Below are 15,310 nucleotides of genomic sequence, written 5' to 3'. Positions count from 1 at the left end.
TGGATTTGTGTGCTACTCTGTAAAACGGAGGCGCCTGCCTCTTGGACTCGAGTCTTTGGTCACAGGGGCCGTGTGGTTCGAGCCGAAACCCCGGCTGCGCGTGCTCCAAACCGGGTTGGCTGATTGGCTCCGCGGCTTCTGCTCTAACCCATAGGCGCCCGCAGCATCGTCCAGCAAGAAAACGCCGCAAAGCCCAAAGCTTCTTTCTTTCTTCCGCCGCAAGAAGCCCAGCCACTGCCACCTGTTGTTCGCCGCCACCCTCGATATAACCGCCCCGTCTCGAATCAGTTCGCCTCACGCACGCACCAACACCAAACCAAACTCCACTGTCCCCATCGCCGCTGCTACGCCTCGCGCACGACGGGCCATGGCTCCCAGGAAGTTCTTCGTCGGCGGCAACTGGAAATGCGTAAGTACCCGCCTCTCGATTCGAATCCGACGTCTCGTTACGCCGGAGCTTGGCTTGGCTTGGCTTTTGGTTTGATCTCGGACGGCATCCGCTCCCCCGCGCGCAGAACGGCACCGGCGAGGACGTGAAGAAGATCGTGACCGTGCTCAACGAAGCTGAGGTGCCCTCGGAGGACGTCGTCGGTGAGTCGTCTCAGTTCTCGTGATCCCAGCTCCCCGCGCCTGCAACCGCGGGGCCGTTTCGACTGGGGGTTTGGTTTTGGCTGGATCGATCTGTGTGCTGATCTCCGGGTTTGGTTGGTTTCCGGTGACGCCCGCAGAAGTGGTGGTGAGCCCGCCGTTCGTGTTCCTGCCCCAGGTCAAGGGGCTGCTGCGCCTGGACTTCGCCGTCGCCGCGCAGAACTGTTGGGTGCGCAAGGGCGGTGCCTTCACCGGCGAGATCAGGTTGCTTCTCCCTCTTGTTTTGAATTTTGATGTGTTATGGTTAGCGTTGTGGTAGATTCGGTAGAATGAAGCGCTTGTCTGCTCTGACAGATTGGGTCAGGAGCATCTATATTAGTGTGGGGGTGTAATTCCGGAGTATAGAGGTACAGGTCTCACCTTTCAGTCCTTGTAGCTCGTTTGGTTTCAGTTTCTGTAAATGTGGCCTGATTATGGCAGAAATGGGCTACCGTTTGAGTGACAAGGATGGGTGACTCCAACACACTATCATGTGTTGCAGTGCTATCATGATAGTCTGTAAACCTGCAAACCTCACTAGGGATAAGGATGGTATGCTTAATCAAACATATGTATTCCTTTGAGTGATGGATCTTCAGTGGTTTCAAATTTGATACTAGTAATTGCACGGAGTCTCTGTACTTTTGGTCATCGATTGGATCCTGGAATATTTAGCAATGTCGAGTACTAAAAAGGCTGCTGCTAAGGCAAATAGAAGTCTCTGTGGTTATCATTGAGGTTTGCAGTGCTATCATGATAGTGTGTTGGAGTCACCCATTTCATTAATCCAACTAACCAAATGAATTGTCAGTGAAGTATTGCTTCCAATTTGCTAATATGTGTCAGTTTTCTTGATGCAGTGCTGAGATGCTGGTAAACCTGCAGGTGCCGTGGGTCATCTTGGGGCACTCTGAGCGAAGAGCTCTGATGGGTGAATCCAATGATGTGAGTGCATTTTGAATTCTAAGTCTGCTGTTGAATTTATTTAGTTGATCTGGTCTGATTTATCTCTTGTACTGGCAACCCACATTCCTTTGTTATTCTGCTGGCTGCTTGGAAAAGACTGTGGTCTGATACATTTGTTGCAACATTCCTGTGTTATTTTACTATATGCTAGGAAAAAGTTGTATTGGAAATTAGTGGCATTGTTTCATAGAAAAAAAAATACTGGAATTGTGTTAGAAAGATGTTAGCATTTCATGCCAGATTTGATTGTCTCACTTAACAGTTGAAATTAGTTTGCATACATAACAACATTTAGGTCCCAAAACTTATTGATAAGTCTACCAGATTTGTGTTTGGTGAGACAGTGGCTGTTGTTAGGGCCATGCATTGTTAAATTCCCAACTTGTTATATTTTGATATCATAGGCCGTAGGAGTCAAGTTTAATTATTCCTTTTACCATTGTGCAATGTTGCGAAATCATGTGATTATATTCTGATAATTCACTAACTCTGTGGATCTCCTAAACTATCATAATAGCTGGGTTGCTAACCAACCAGTTGCAATATTACAGAATTTGAGTTTTCTTGCTATTAGGCTTATTAATTGTGTTCCTTCATCAAGCTATCTAAACCGACATTTTATCTTTAGTAATATCAACTTTCTTCGAATCATGACAGCTCGTCGCCGATAAAGTTGCATATGCACTCTCCCAAGGTCTCAAGGTAATTGCTTGCATAGGCGAGACCCTTGAGCAGAGGGAAGCAGGAACAACAATGGATGTTGTTGCTGCACAAACAAAGGCTATTGCTGGTAACTTTTACCTTCTACTATTATATTATTTAAGCACATTATATGAAACAAGCATTTGCCTCCCTGCTTTCAGAACATTTTATGTTTTCCATCAACTCCTGTTGCTGTTCAATTTAGGTTCCAGTATGCAAATGCTCCTCCATTTTTTTATTGCTTTTACATTGTATAGCCAGAAAATCTTGTGAAATAGAAATGAAATAGGGTAAGTCTGAAAGCTATTGTCATTTTCAAACGGAACTGTCTTGTACAAGACACATATGTTAAATTACTTCTATGCTTGTTTTTTACCTAAGTAAACACAGATTACCATTATTAGTTGAATCCTTTTTGAGCATCATATGGTCTTTTAGGTTGCTGCTTTGAATTTTATGTCATCATACAAAAACAAAGGCCTTCTGTTTTCTCCTATCTCACTGTTTACTGTGTTTCTCTGTTTTTCAGAGAAGATATCGGATTGGACAAACGTTGTATTGGCCTATGAGCCAGTTTGGGCTATTGGGACCGGCAAGGTTGCAACCCCTGCCCAGGCTCAGGAGGTATAACTTCTTAAACAAGATCGTTGATATGCTGTTGCTTGACAACAGTGTCTCCCATTTGTACCTGATAATTATTGTTGCTTGACAAATCAATTTCAATGATACTTTATTCTGCCTTGATAAACTTTAAAATGCGCATGATATTGTAGGTTCATGATGGTCTGAGAAAGTGGCTCCACTCTAATGTTAGTCCTGCAGTTGCTGAGTCGACCAGGATAATTTATGGAGGTAGCACCACAGGAACCACTTGTTATCTTCCATACCTACTGCTACAATATGTTGGAAGTTCTATAAAGACTTTTGATTATAACTGGGAAAATGAATATTTGTTGATTTATGGTGTATACAAATCAAATTAGCTTCTTATTGCTCCGAAATAGGGCTAACCCCTTTCTGTATCTTGTATGTGTCCAGGGTCTGTGAATGGAGCTAACTGCAAAGAGCTTGCAGCTCAACCAGATGTTGATGGATTCCTTGTTGGCGGAGCCTCACTGAAGGTACTATCCCCGTGCCTTCTTAGTGAAAAATATATATAACGAAATCCAAGTAGTTATACAAAACAAACCCGTGGCTATACCTATTCTTGTTACTGCTAGGATTCGAAATATTTTGGTCATAGAGTTCACCGAGGCATCATGCTATATATCTTGATATAGCTTCACAATTCTGACCCCTATTTTTTCCCTTTTGCAGCCCGAGTTCGTGGACATCATCAAGGCTGCGACTGTCAAGTCTTCATCTGCTTAGTGTTTCTGAACGTTGCCAGATTCTGTAATGAGTGAATGCTGCTGATGCCATTTTACCAGCTTGTTCTGTTATTCTAGCTCCAGTTTGCGTCGTTTGTGTAGCATGCCTACTCTTGCCTTTCCTCGTCTCCGATGATAATTGGATAAACGGAACCCGTGCGTCTATGCACAAAATGGAAGACGTCTGTTACTAAACTTCATGTTTGTCTATTACAAAAGCATCTTTCATGCTATCACCTTCAACTCTACATCACTGCTCCAAGTATGCGTCTAAATATATCCGGTACCAAGTTGTAAATATATCCAGTACCGAGTTGTGAGTAAGCAATTTCAATACCTAGTCACGAATAAAGTCAGCAACCGGCTACTACGCACTACCTGCTAGCGACTGGTATTCCGATCTGAAACAAAGATTTTTAAACTTGGCACTGGGATATATTAGTATGTGCTTGATCTCCACAGGTCCTCGTCAGTTGCTGGTAAACCGTAAGGCACGAAACCAGCGACAAAAAAAAAAAGCAAATCAGGCTGAAGTCGGACGCAAACGCCACACCGGAGAATCTGAAATGCTGAAATCCATGACCTGAGACTTGAGAGCCACTGGTCCGGTCAGTCTCCGTTAACTGGAGTCTTCCCAGACGGTCCCATTGATCACTCTTTGATCTACTCCCTCGGTCCACAATAAATTTATAAATATTTATATTTTTAAATAGATTTAGTATGAAAATATATTTCATGATTAATCTAATAATACTTATTTTGCACCATAAATATATCTTCGGGAAATGAAGGTTGCATTCTTTTGTGCACGGAGGCGGTAGTTTACACTGGGGATCTCAAAAGAAAAAGATCTAGACGCGCTGGGAGTTGATGGGCGTCCATAGCTAGCAAGTAGCCAAAAGATCAAGAGACGCATAGGAAGGAGCACACGAGTTGCCCGTGTAGAAACGATCAAACCGCTCCAGAATCCCAAACCCGAAGTACAAACCAAAGTAGAGGTCTTCGTCGATCAGCTCTCCTGTGTGCGCGTACTTGGTACGGGCCGCGTTTTGCAGATCAGAGAAGGCGTCGTCTGACAAGTCAGCAGTGATCACGAGCTCACAGGAGGGCGACGCGAGAGGAATCATCTGAAAAAGTCAGCAGCTTGTGATCACAAGCCCACAGGGGAGGGGATCAACGCAACATCAACTGAAAGACAAAAAAAAAACTTTTAAAAAAAAGACAAAAAAAAGTGTAACACATTGAGGGACCACATGGCGCGGGCCCACGCTGGCCCGCTGTACTTACTCGTGGGTAGTTGGGGGAGCCGTCGCGCCGCTTCCACGAAGACGACAAGGCGCGGCGATTTTGCTCGTGCGGAAGAGGCCGCCGAGCTGGCATAGCAAACGGGCGAGGAGGCGTCTTTGCGTGGGATGAGACTGGGACGGAGGAAGGAGACCGGAAGAAAAATAGTTAAAGGCGTGCGTTCTCTATTCTCTTGGCCCCGGCGACCGGTTCAGAGGTCTGACCTGGACTCAGCCAGCCAACGCAGCGGGAGCGAGGCGCCGGTAGATAAATACGCGCGCGCGCACGCCACCGGTCAGGTATCTGTAGCCCTCGCCAACGCCGGAAGGGAAATTACGAAGAGGACGTCTTGGCCGCAACTCCCCTAGAGGAAGAAGAGACCCTGCTTGGGCTGAGGCCAAGCGGAACAAGGCGGAGGGAGGGAGCATGGGGAAGGGCGTCCTGGAGGTGCACCTCGTCGACGCCAGGGGCCTCTCCGGCAGCGATTTCTTAGGTGCGTGCAGGGGTCACTTCGTCCTTGTGTTTTTCGGCGAATTTCACGGCGAGTGATCTGGTCTGACGGTGTGTAGTGTTGGCGTCGCCGCTCCTGCCTGCAGGGAAGATCGACCCCTACGTGATCGTGCAGTACCGGAGCCAGGAGCGCAAGAGCAGCGTCGCCCGAGGTCGGCTCCTGCTACAGATTCTTTTTTTGTTCCTGCTAAATTTTCCCCCTTTCAGAGCATGCTTAGTTGCTCACGAGTATGGTACGTATTGCAGACCAGGGGAGGAACCCGTGCTGGAACGAGGTGTTCAAGTTCCAGATCAACTCCTCCGCGTCCAGTGCGCAGCACAAGCTCATCCTCCGGATCATGGACCACGACCACTTCTCCAGCGACGACTTCCTCGGCGAGGCGACGTGAGTGCCTGCTGCTCTGCTGCCCTGTCAACCACCGATCGTCCTCCCAACAAACTGCTCCGCCAGCCGGAACAGAACAGTTGACCGCAGCCGCACTAACCGATGATCTGATGACCCTCCGCGTTGCAGGATTGACGTGACGGACATCATCAGCCTGGGCGCGGAGCACGGCTCGTACCACATGAACGCGGCGAAGCACACCGTGGTCCTCGCCGACAGCACGTACCACGGCGAGATCAAGGTCGGCATCACCTTCACCGCCGCCCAGGTACGTACTACACAGTATCACGCATCGTGGCGTCATTGGTTTGGGCTTCGCCCCGTGGATTTTACATGCAAGCCGATGCCTGGTTTCAGGTTGAGGAAGATGATGAGGAGATTGGAGGCTGGAGGCACAGAAGCTTCAACGAGTAGGTGCGGTGAACTCTGAGGAAGTTCTTTGGTTGGTTTGTAGTAATTCAGGTCGGGTGTAGTTTTTGTCTATACTGGCAGAAGTTTGTGCCCAAGATTGTGATGGGGTTCATGCGCGCATTATCATTGGCTGGTTAGACGTATGTGTAATCAAGTATGCTTCAAGCCGTCAAGTCTGTATGACTCTTGAGATTAGCCGTTGTTGATTGACCAATTCTTTCTTTTTGTGTGTTTAATTGATTCGATGGGGGTGATGGACCAACTGTTAGGTTGGGGTGATCAGTTAACCGCCCAACCTCTCACTTTTTTTTTTACCGTGATTTCGATCTGTCCAGCGCTGCTCACGCGGCAGGTGTGCCCCGTGCCGCCCGGTCGTTCCATCTCGGACAAACAGATCCACCAGCGACGTTGAGCGCGGCGGACCGAAGCGAAGCATCACGCCTCGCGCGCCTCGGCCGGCTGTAGCTGCCCGGAACTTCTCCGAAGTCCAACCCAACTTCAAGAACGTTTCCAGCACTGATGCTCTAGAACCACCGAATTACCAGACCACATCGCCGGAATCATCGGCAGCGATAGCACCGGAATCAAAATGCAGCAAAGATTTACAACGCCTACACTCAGAACATAACTCCGCGGAGGAAGAATCCTGGAGAGGAAAAAAAATCTGACCGTTGATTACACCAATACTCCTAGATAAATTGAAACATCAGTTCGATCATCTTAACACAATGGCGTACAGTGTTTGAGAGTACATTGCAATTAAATACTTCAGAGCTGATCTAAGGAAATTTTATTACTATCCTATACATCGAGTATACATCTCAGTGGTTTAGAGATATCAGTAGAAATCCCGCAAGAAATGAAGTTGCCGACATTGCAGCTATACAAAATTCCCTATTTATCAGCATTTGGGACCCTGGGTGTCACAGAACCTAGCTCGAGAGAAACGAACTGTTAGCCTCTTTATCAATGCTGTCCATCTATGCTTGAAATGAATTACTACTGGTACTGATACCATACCCTTGCAATTTACCATTTGTATCCATGCTACACTAACTGGACCGACGAGCTCAAGGGTATGGTCTTTCGGAGGATTACCGGCACCAAAATGTAACTGCAGTCACAGCAGAGGAACAGACGACTGTAACATTGCATCTCAGTACCTGCAGGTTGCTGCAAATCCGGAGTGCGAGGATTGAGATTTGCCTGCATTTACTCCTCAGTATCATCGGTATCCTCAATAACCTCTCTGATTGATAAGATATCGTCACGCGGATGAGCCGTGTCCACAGCAACACTAACTTCATCTCCCACTTTCCCACGCGAGACTATTGTTGTAACTTGCATCCCAACCTGTTGGTGGCATTAGCCATCAGCATTGGAAGAATGATATGAGAAAGATACTTAAAGAGGGAGATGGAAAGCAAATAGAAGCAGATGTTACCAATGATTCGCATTACAAGTCTAAGGAACACAATTGATGGCTTATTAGGCTAGCAAAGGGATCCAGTAACTGCCACTGCAAGTAAAACCTTATTCTCTCAATAGCTGCCCAGAACATCTAGGACTCCGAAAAGGAGATGAACCTCTAGAACTCACAAGTTGGATCTCTCTAGAGCTACTCAAACTGGCTATCTTCATTTAGTTCTATCAGGAGAAGGTGTCATTTCCTTCCCTTTAGCCAGTTTGGATAAGTTTGACTAGCTTGCTTAAGTAGTTGTAAGAAACAGTGAAGATAAAAAATCCATACCGTCAAAATCAGAATGGACTAAATAACAGTAGTATTGGTTCAACTCTGTACTGAGTACACTGACTGAATACTACCAACGGATACACCATGACCTTTTCCTATTCCACAGCATGTGTTTTTGTCCCATGGCTTGTAACCCATACCGATTTGTCCCAGACCAGTCAGGAACCAGGTTTTTGGAACTAAGTAAATGTCATGAATCGGGTAGAAGCAACATATATCATCTGGGATCGGCTAGACCGGTAAATAATTGGAGTAATTTAGGACTTATACGAGTTATTTGGAACATATGCACACATACCAAAGCTACTACTACATATACTATCACAGCGAAAGCTAACTATATGAAAATCTGAACCAATGAATAAAATTTTATCGTAGGGAGAATGTTGATCTACCTCCACCAAAAGCAGAGCTGCCATACGATCCTTAACAAACTTAAGAATCAGTGCTTTGTACTTCCTCCCCTTTGGCTGTCTCCTCAAGTATTCCAACAACCAGTACCGTAAGCTGTTGCTATGAAGCCTCCTAGCTACTTTAACATGCATGCTCGCAATAAATGTCATTCCTTCTAGGTCACCAGCTGAATATGGTGGAGAATCACCTCTAAGAAAAGCTTTTACCTACAGTGTAACTCCTTGTCAGTATTTGAAATCAAGTTGACGTAGACATATTCTTCTTCTGATGAAGGTACAATGATTAAATAATGAAAAATTGAGAACACATTAAAAAATCTGGCAACACCAAAACATAATTAAACAATGAGAAATTAAAAACACACTAAGAAATCTGGCGACATGAAAATATAAATGGACAATTTCCAAATTTCTTGTGTACTATGCAACTTTTCTTTGACCCATAAGAATAGTATTAGCGTATTTACCTGGTAATGAGCTAGCAAATCAACATATCTTCGAATAGGAGAGGTGAACTGCACGTAGCCTGGAATACCAAGTACACCATGTGGTACAGGTTTTTGATAATCCATTTCTGCAGCGCGGAGCGCACTGATATTGGCAAAGCTCCTTGCAGGCCCATCTGGTAGATGAGAAAATGCTGACACTGCCGTGTTAGACTGGGGGTGACCTCTGTATGGCAAAGGGAGATTGTTATCAGCACCAAAAGCAGCCACTGCCTCGCCACAAAGTATCATCATTTCAGATACAAGCTGCATTGCCGGATTGGCTTGGTCTTCAACATATAGATTAATATTCGGTTCAGGATCATCAGGATTTGACACCTTGATACGTGGCTCTATCATTGCAGTGTCTATTGAACCCTGCAGACTTAAGACTGTCAAATTTTGGAAGGGAAATGCAGGAGGTGGTCTCCCAAAAAAACATACTTTTGATAAGAGTGGCATGCAAGCTGAAGTGAGAAACAAAATAAGAACATAAATACCATCAATGGACAATGGAAGATGTCGGCCCAATTTTTAGGGATTTACTTTCCAATATACCTTATTGTCAGCTGATGAAATGCATAAGAGTAAATTTTTGTTTGCTCCCCCCCACCCCCAAAAAAAAACATGTATCGAGGAGGTTGTGTAAACATTATTGACGTCATGTTAAATGGGTTTTCATTTGCATATCACACGTGACTTGTGCCATGGTGAATATAGAGAGCAAATAGAAAAAACTGATTTTGGATGTACCTGGCTACGACGCCACTGTGCACGGATGGAAGCAGCTTCTTGGAGAATCCTTAGTTCTTCCTCTTCTTCCAGGTTCATGTAAAGCAATTCAGTTGCACTCTCGTATGTCAACATGTAGGTAGGTTTGATGACTGAATTCTCTAGAGTATATTCTGCAATACTATGCACCAAACAAACAGGAATGTGAATGAACGTGCTACGCTCTTATGAAATTCTTTACAAAACAAAGAAAATCCAATCTCAAACAAAACAAGAAAAGAAAGAATTGGCTCAGAAATCAGCAAGGGAAAATAGTGGAATATTACCTCCCATCTGGGTGCAAAGTCACAGATACGCTTACAGATTTGCATTGTTTACCCTGCTGCAAGCTCATAGCATTCATGGCAAGCCTCTCTGGGAACATCGGAAACGTAGCAGTTGGTAGAAAGATTGAGGTTCCTCTGTGCATTGCCTCCCTGTGAAGAATAAACATGATTTTCTAATAAATAACAGATGCAATGATACAAAGGAAAGAACAGGAGACTTGACATGGCGACAATGACCTATCAATGATGCTCCGAGGTTTGATCAAGCACGTTGGATCAGCAACATGTATCCAGACCTTTATCCTACCATCAGGGAGCCTGATTGCGCTCAATGCGTCATCAAGCTGAATCACCAAGAATTCTGATTGTTTAATGGATTTATTTGTGGGAACTAACAATAAATATAGGTATCATTCATTCTCTGTGAAAGATTCAATGGCAAAACAAATAGAAACATACTTCATCAGCCTCATCTACATCAATGGCGTACACCTTCAAAGTCGAAAGATCCTTCCTGATATTCTGGAAGATAAAACACCAGAGATGTAGGCATGTATATATGTATATATGCAGACAAAGAGCACGGCATCCGGCATTAAACTAAATATACCATGTCTGAATCAGGTCTGTCCACCAAAAGCTCCTCCGCAGCAGACAAAACTTCCTCGGTGTACGTGATACGAACATCGTACTTAAAAAGATCAAGGTTGACATGCACAGGGAAGTAACCGACATTTATAAGGAGCTTTAAAGCAGCTGATGACGTCCTTGTGAACCCCATAGCTTTGAGAATCTGCCATTACATTAGAAACCACACTTACAAACTTCAGCAAGAAGGGAAACTTAACAATTTCCTTCAATGAAAAATGGTGTTAAATTAAAAAAAATATTCGGAGTACGAATTTTTATGAAGGAACAAATATTTAAGCTAATATTATAATAAATAAGGCTAAGGGACACCCAACAGAACAATGGGTAGTGTAAACGAATTGCAGACATAAATACGATACTTGCGTATGGAAAAATTGGAAAGTGGAATATGATATATTACATTTCCTGCTAGTCTTCTTTGTTCATCGTCGCATGCATCAACTGTGTATGCTTGAAGAGCCTCGATTTTTTGCCTGACTTTCTCATCAACCAACCATGAACTTTTAGGAGGCTTGGACTCCATAGGCAATGCTTTGGCAGACTTGAGTAAGTGGACAAATTCTTCCAGTTCCTTCTCGGCTTCCTCTTTAGCATGTTTCCGTCGTAGAAGTTCCTCTACCTACTACCAGATAAAAGAAAATAAGTCTACCATCCAATATAATGATGGAGAAATTAATCGATAAGAGTAATCTAAATACACATAAACAAAATAGATATCTGATAAAACATGCCCGATTACAATGTCAAACGTCACATGGCTGTTACTTGTGAATCCAGATGAAAAAGATGAGAACAAACACATTGGCAGCAAAATATGTTCTTCCAAGGAGTATTACTGGAAACAGATGGGCAAAACCAATATAAACAATATAAAGAGACCAAAATGCTAGTCACACAGCCTTATTGTACTCGTACAAACCATGGTACTCAACATATGAACACATATAGTAAGTTAAAAAGTGGAAGGGAACTGGCAAGGGTAAAAGGACTTGTCCACTTTATTCAGCCAGAGTAGAGCATTCTGGGGTCAAATTGACCCCACAATGTTTTTGCAAAAAACAAAAGAAAGACCCATTGCATAAAGTAACTAGATAAACAAAAAAAAGAACTAAACTCTATATAGAAATTGACTGCACTATAGGTGGCCCAACAGACTTAAAAATCCGGAGCTGCAACTGATCACAAAAGATCAATTGGTCACAGCACTCTGAGATGGTGCTACTAAAGAATATGCACCATCTTACTTGCCAAGTCATCTAAATGTTGACATGATGTAAGTAGCTAGAAAATATACCTGAGGAGGTGAGCGAGGTTGGTACATGGAATAATCTCTGCTCTCTACCTTGAAAAAATAGACTATATCCCTTGATAACAAGAAATGTGCACAGTAGCTTTCCAGAGACTCCTTGTTACCATACACTATCTGAGAAAATCACAAAGAATCAAATATGAATAGCAATAGGGAAAATAGGAAGCTGAAAAAATAGAAATTAGAAACCTCACCTCAGCAAACTCCTCGACCGTTATTGATTTATCCTTCTCAGAAAGCTCCATCCAAGCACACTCCAAAACCGTTGGGTCCTGTTAACAAATAGTATGATCATCCTGATGAACACTACAGATAGTACGCAGCAATGTGTTCAGCTCATGCAGCAGTACTTACCAAAAGATCTTGCGCTTTTTTAAGAAATTCATCAATTCTTGAAGAGTCAAAATTCATGATACCAGGGACAACATATGTAACCTGCTGGGGCTTTATCGAAGACAAGATACCGTTCTGTACAAAAGTAAAACAGACATGTCACTGGAGAATCCATAATATCTCTCTGTTTGAAGAAAAATATTGAAGGATGTATGCCCAGGTATAAATAAACTAGACTGGTTAATCAACTGGATAAATTATAGTTCTCCATTCATAAAGGACCTGATCAGTCACCATCCAGTTTTTCTTTCCATCAGGCCGTTCAACAACTGCAAGCAAAGATCTCTCTGAATCTTTCTGAAATTCAAGCAGCAACCCTTTCTGTAATGCTCTCTTATCTATCTTATTGTCAGACAGTTCTTTTGTGCCCTGCAATCCTATCCTGAAGAGAAATAAGGAATTCCAACAGTAAGTTTCCATGCACTTTTTATCATTAGAGGAAATGATTAGTAGTAGTGACAAATTTAATAGACATATACACCATTTCAGAAATTATCATAAACATCTTGCAGAATGAAAACACCATGTAATGAGTAGCATCATGGTATTACCCACAAAAAATGCTAGTGATATTGGATTAGCTAGCTGAACGTTCAACTAAACATATTCCAAAAATACAGTATGAATTGGGCAAAATACATCTATCTAGAGCATCCGCTGCAACCACAGTACAATAGAGCAACAATCCACTGCTATTCTAGTTCGTTACATAAACTGCTGTAGTATTAATTCCCAAGAAATATAGAAATGGCAACATTTAAGCTCAGTGACACACATCTTTATATGCTGTTTGGTCATCCATTATCTAAAAAAAATGTTTCTGATCATGGATAAATTATAAAATGGCATGCTGCTGCATAATTTTTTGAATTAGACCCAAGAGTAATTATATCATGATGCAACAGTTGACCACGAGTTCAACATGCACCTACGTAGGGGGTAAATCAGGAGTCTATCTGACTATCTCGTGCAGTCGCTCAAGATTGTTTGCTCCAGAAATTCAAGGGTTCAAAGTCCAACAGTCATTTTATTTCCCCACAAAAAAATTTCAATAAGTTATTTCCATTACCCATTTTCAAGTAATAAGAAACTGAATGAATAGATCGCTCATAAGTTTTGTCATAAGTAATAATGCAAGCCCTCGCTCCTAAGTTCAGCGGAATTCAGTTGCTAGTGGCACAAGCAGTCTAAGCAACGCACTGGCTCAAAATATAACAGTAGCGACTTATGGGAGGGTCAAGTGTGAAGCGTGCATTACTTTGCCGAGACCCGGACGCGCCGCCGGGAGCGGAGCTCATCCAGGATAGAATCCACCAGGCTGTGCGCCAGGCGGCTCCTGCAGCCGCCGTAAGGGGAGGACTGGCTCCAGGAGAAAGCGGCGGCCGGGCGGACGGCGCGGCGGAGGGGGCGGAAGCCGAAGAACGCGAGCGCCGCCGATGAGCACCCGCCCGCCGCCCGCGCCACCATGGGCGACGGCCCCATCGACCCGCGGGGAGGTTTAGTTCGTGGAGCGCAAAACTCCGGGAGGGGTTTTGGCTGGCGATAAGGGACGACGAGCCCCCGCGGCCGCTAGTGGAAGGCGAGGATGAACCGGGAGGTGGAGAGGTGCTGATGAGGTAGCGACGGCAGCGAGGAAGAGAGGCGGAAAAATCCCGACACCGCGAGGCGATTTCTATGTGGGCCTTGGGTTTTTCACATGGGCCTGAAGCCTTTGGAGGAGTGTTGTGCGGCATGATCGCCTTGTGTTTGGGCTTAACATGAAGAGAGATAATTAGGCCTTATATGGGCTGTAACTCGTTAGCCATACGATGGCATCCCCCCTAAAAAATACGATTACGCTTGGAACGCAGAGAGGCGCGCATACAAAATGTCAAAAACATCATTTGCTCCTTAGTCATTTCTCTTTCTTTATATATACAAAAATCCTTAAAAAAAGAGGACTGCCAGGAGGAAAGAAGGAAAAGGAACAATACAAAGTTTGCGTCTATGTGCCGTGCCACCACACCGTTTCGCGGATGGACGGGCACTCGAGTACGAGGAGTGCTAAACTGTTAATATCACATGAATATATTATTAATCCTCTAGTTAAATTCCATCCATGAAGCTCAGATTGATACTGGCCAAGCGTTTCATGCCGTGCTCTGGCTTCGCGGACGTGTCAAATTTCCCGTGTCAGAACGAATACAGTGCCTTTTTTAAAAAAAATTAGGAGAGCTGCTGATTATATTAAAAAGAAAAAATAACATCTAGACTGGGTACAACAAACAACAATAAAGATAACACCGGCTGGTTGGATTAGAATATCAACACGGCCACACAACTTCACTTGAACTCTACTAAACAAAATCACCACTCCACTCGACAACGAGAGCAAAATCTCGAAGCCTCGGGTGTAACCATGCGTTGATAGAAATACAGTGCCTGTTGGTTGGCTTTCAGGCAACGGTTCCCTTTCAGTGGCCCGCTGCTTCTGGATCGAAGCACGCACACGCACATGTCCCTCTCGCTTCGGGGCAGCACATACCGAATCGATCTCTTGTTCACTGCATGCATGGCCATGCGCAATTAATGTGAGAGCTATGCACGGGCTCACTCGCTTCAGTTCCGGGCAACACGCAGACGACATTCTAGAAGCCCAACATGTGGTCTAATGGTACCATTGCGTCCAGGAGGGGAGGGCACCGGCCCAGCTTCTTGTTGTTCTAGATGAATTGTTTCCAGTTCTAACTCTCTGCACTCTTTGGACTCTGGTCTGTAATAACCCCGTACTTTCGTGATGGCTGCATGCACTGAACAGTGCAATTTTGGGCAGCTTATTGATGCCCACAAGCATGCATAATTTGCTGTGTGTGCTACCTTATTTTCTTTTCTTTTTTCAAGGACCCGGCAGAGGAGCTGTCCGCTATATTAAAAAAAGGGAAGGCTAGAAAGGGAAAAAAACTGTACAAAGATCACCACGCCAACAGATACCACCTTCTTCAATAGCGAGCTCA

General features: G+C 44.2%; 2 protein-coding genes across 3 annotated transcripts; one reads left to right on the top strand and one right to left on the bottom strand.

Annotated features, from left to right (window-relative positions):
* The first annotated feature begins 206 nt into the window (after positions 1 to 206).
* Positions 207 to 6,477, top strand: LOC112891697 (triosephosphate isomerase, cytosolic-like). Its single transcript, XM_025958627.1, has 14 exons — positions 207 to 409; positions 516 to 591; positions 729 to 852; positions 1,488 to 1,572; positions 2,251 to 2,383; positions 2,825 to 2,919; positions 3,069 to 3,147; positions 3,334 to 3,416; positions 3,613 to 3,665; positions 3,885 to 3,927; positions 5,259 to 5,442; positions 5,546 to 5,611; positions 5,706 to 5,844; positions 5,974 to 6,477. The coding sequence occupies exons 1-14, from the start codon at positions 368 to 370 to the stop codon at positions 6,272 to 6,274; spliced, it is 1,503 nt and encodes a 500-aa protein (XP_025814412.1). The 5' UTR covers positions 207 to 367; the 3' UTR covers positions 6,275 to 6,477.
* A 429-nt stretch (positions 6,478 to 6,906) lies between these two features.
* Positions 6,907 to 13,932, bottom strand: LOC112893817 (ribonuclease II, chloroplastic/mitochondrial). 2 transcript variants are annotated; one of them, XR_003228916.1, is made up of 15 exons: positions 13,576 to 13,932; positions 12,540 to 12,699; positions 12,279 to 12,392; positions 12,119 to 12,196; positions 11,910 to 12,038; positions 11,016 to 11,234; positions 10,575 to 10,757; positions 10,424 to 10,486; positions 10,202 to 10,308; positions 9,965 to 10,114; positions 9,660 to 9,819; positions 8,889 to 9,284; positions 8,404 to 8,628; positions 7,276 to 7,608; positions 6,907 to 7,187 (listed from the first exon to the last, which is right to left on the bottom strand). XR_003228916.1 is itself a non-coding variant. In XM_025961317.1 (14 exons), exons 1-14 carry the CDS (start codon positions 13,797 to 13,799, stop codon positions 7,468 to 7,470), a joined length of 2,349 nt encoding a protein of 782 aa, XP_025817102.1. In that variant the 5' UTR covers positions 13,800 to 13,932; the 3' UTR covers positions 6,907 to 7,467. The 2 variants fall into 2 exon arrangements, 1 of the variants encoding a protein (XP_025817102.1); XM_025961317.1 differs by having other exon boundaries at positions 6,907 to 7,608.
* Positions 13,933 to 15,310: the final 1,378 nt, after the last annotated feature.

The sequence above is a fragment of the Panicum hallii genome, chromosome 5, assembly GCF_002211085.1.
Source record: "Panicum hallii strain FIL2 chromosome 5, PHallii_v3.1, whole genome shotgun sequence".
NCBI lineage: Eukaryota > Viridiplantae > Streptophyta > Magnoliopsida > Poales > Poaceae > Panicum > Panicum hallii.
This window is presented reverse-complemented; position numbering and strand designations above follow the sequence as displayed.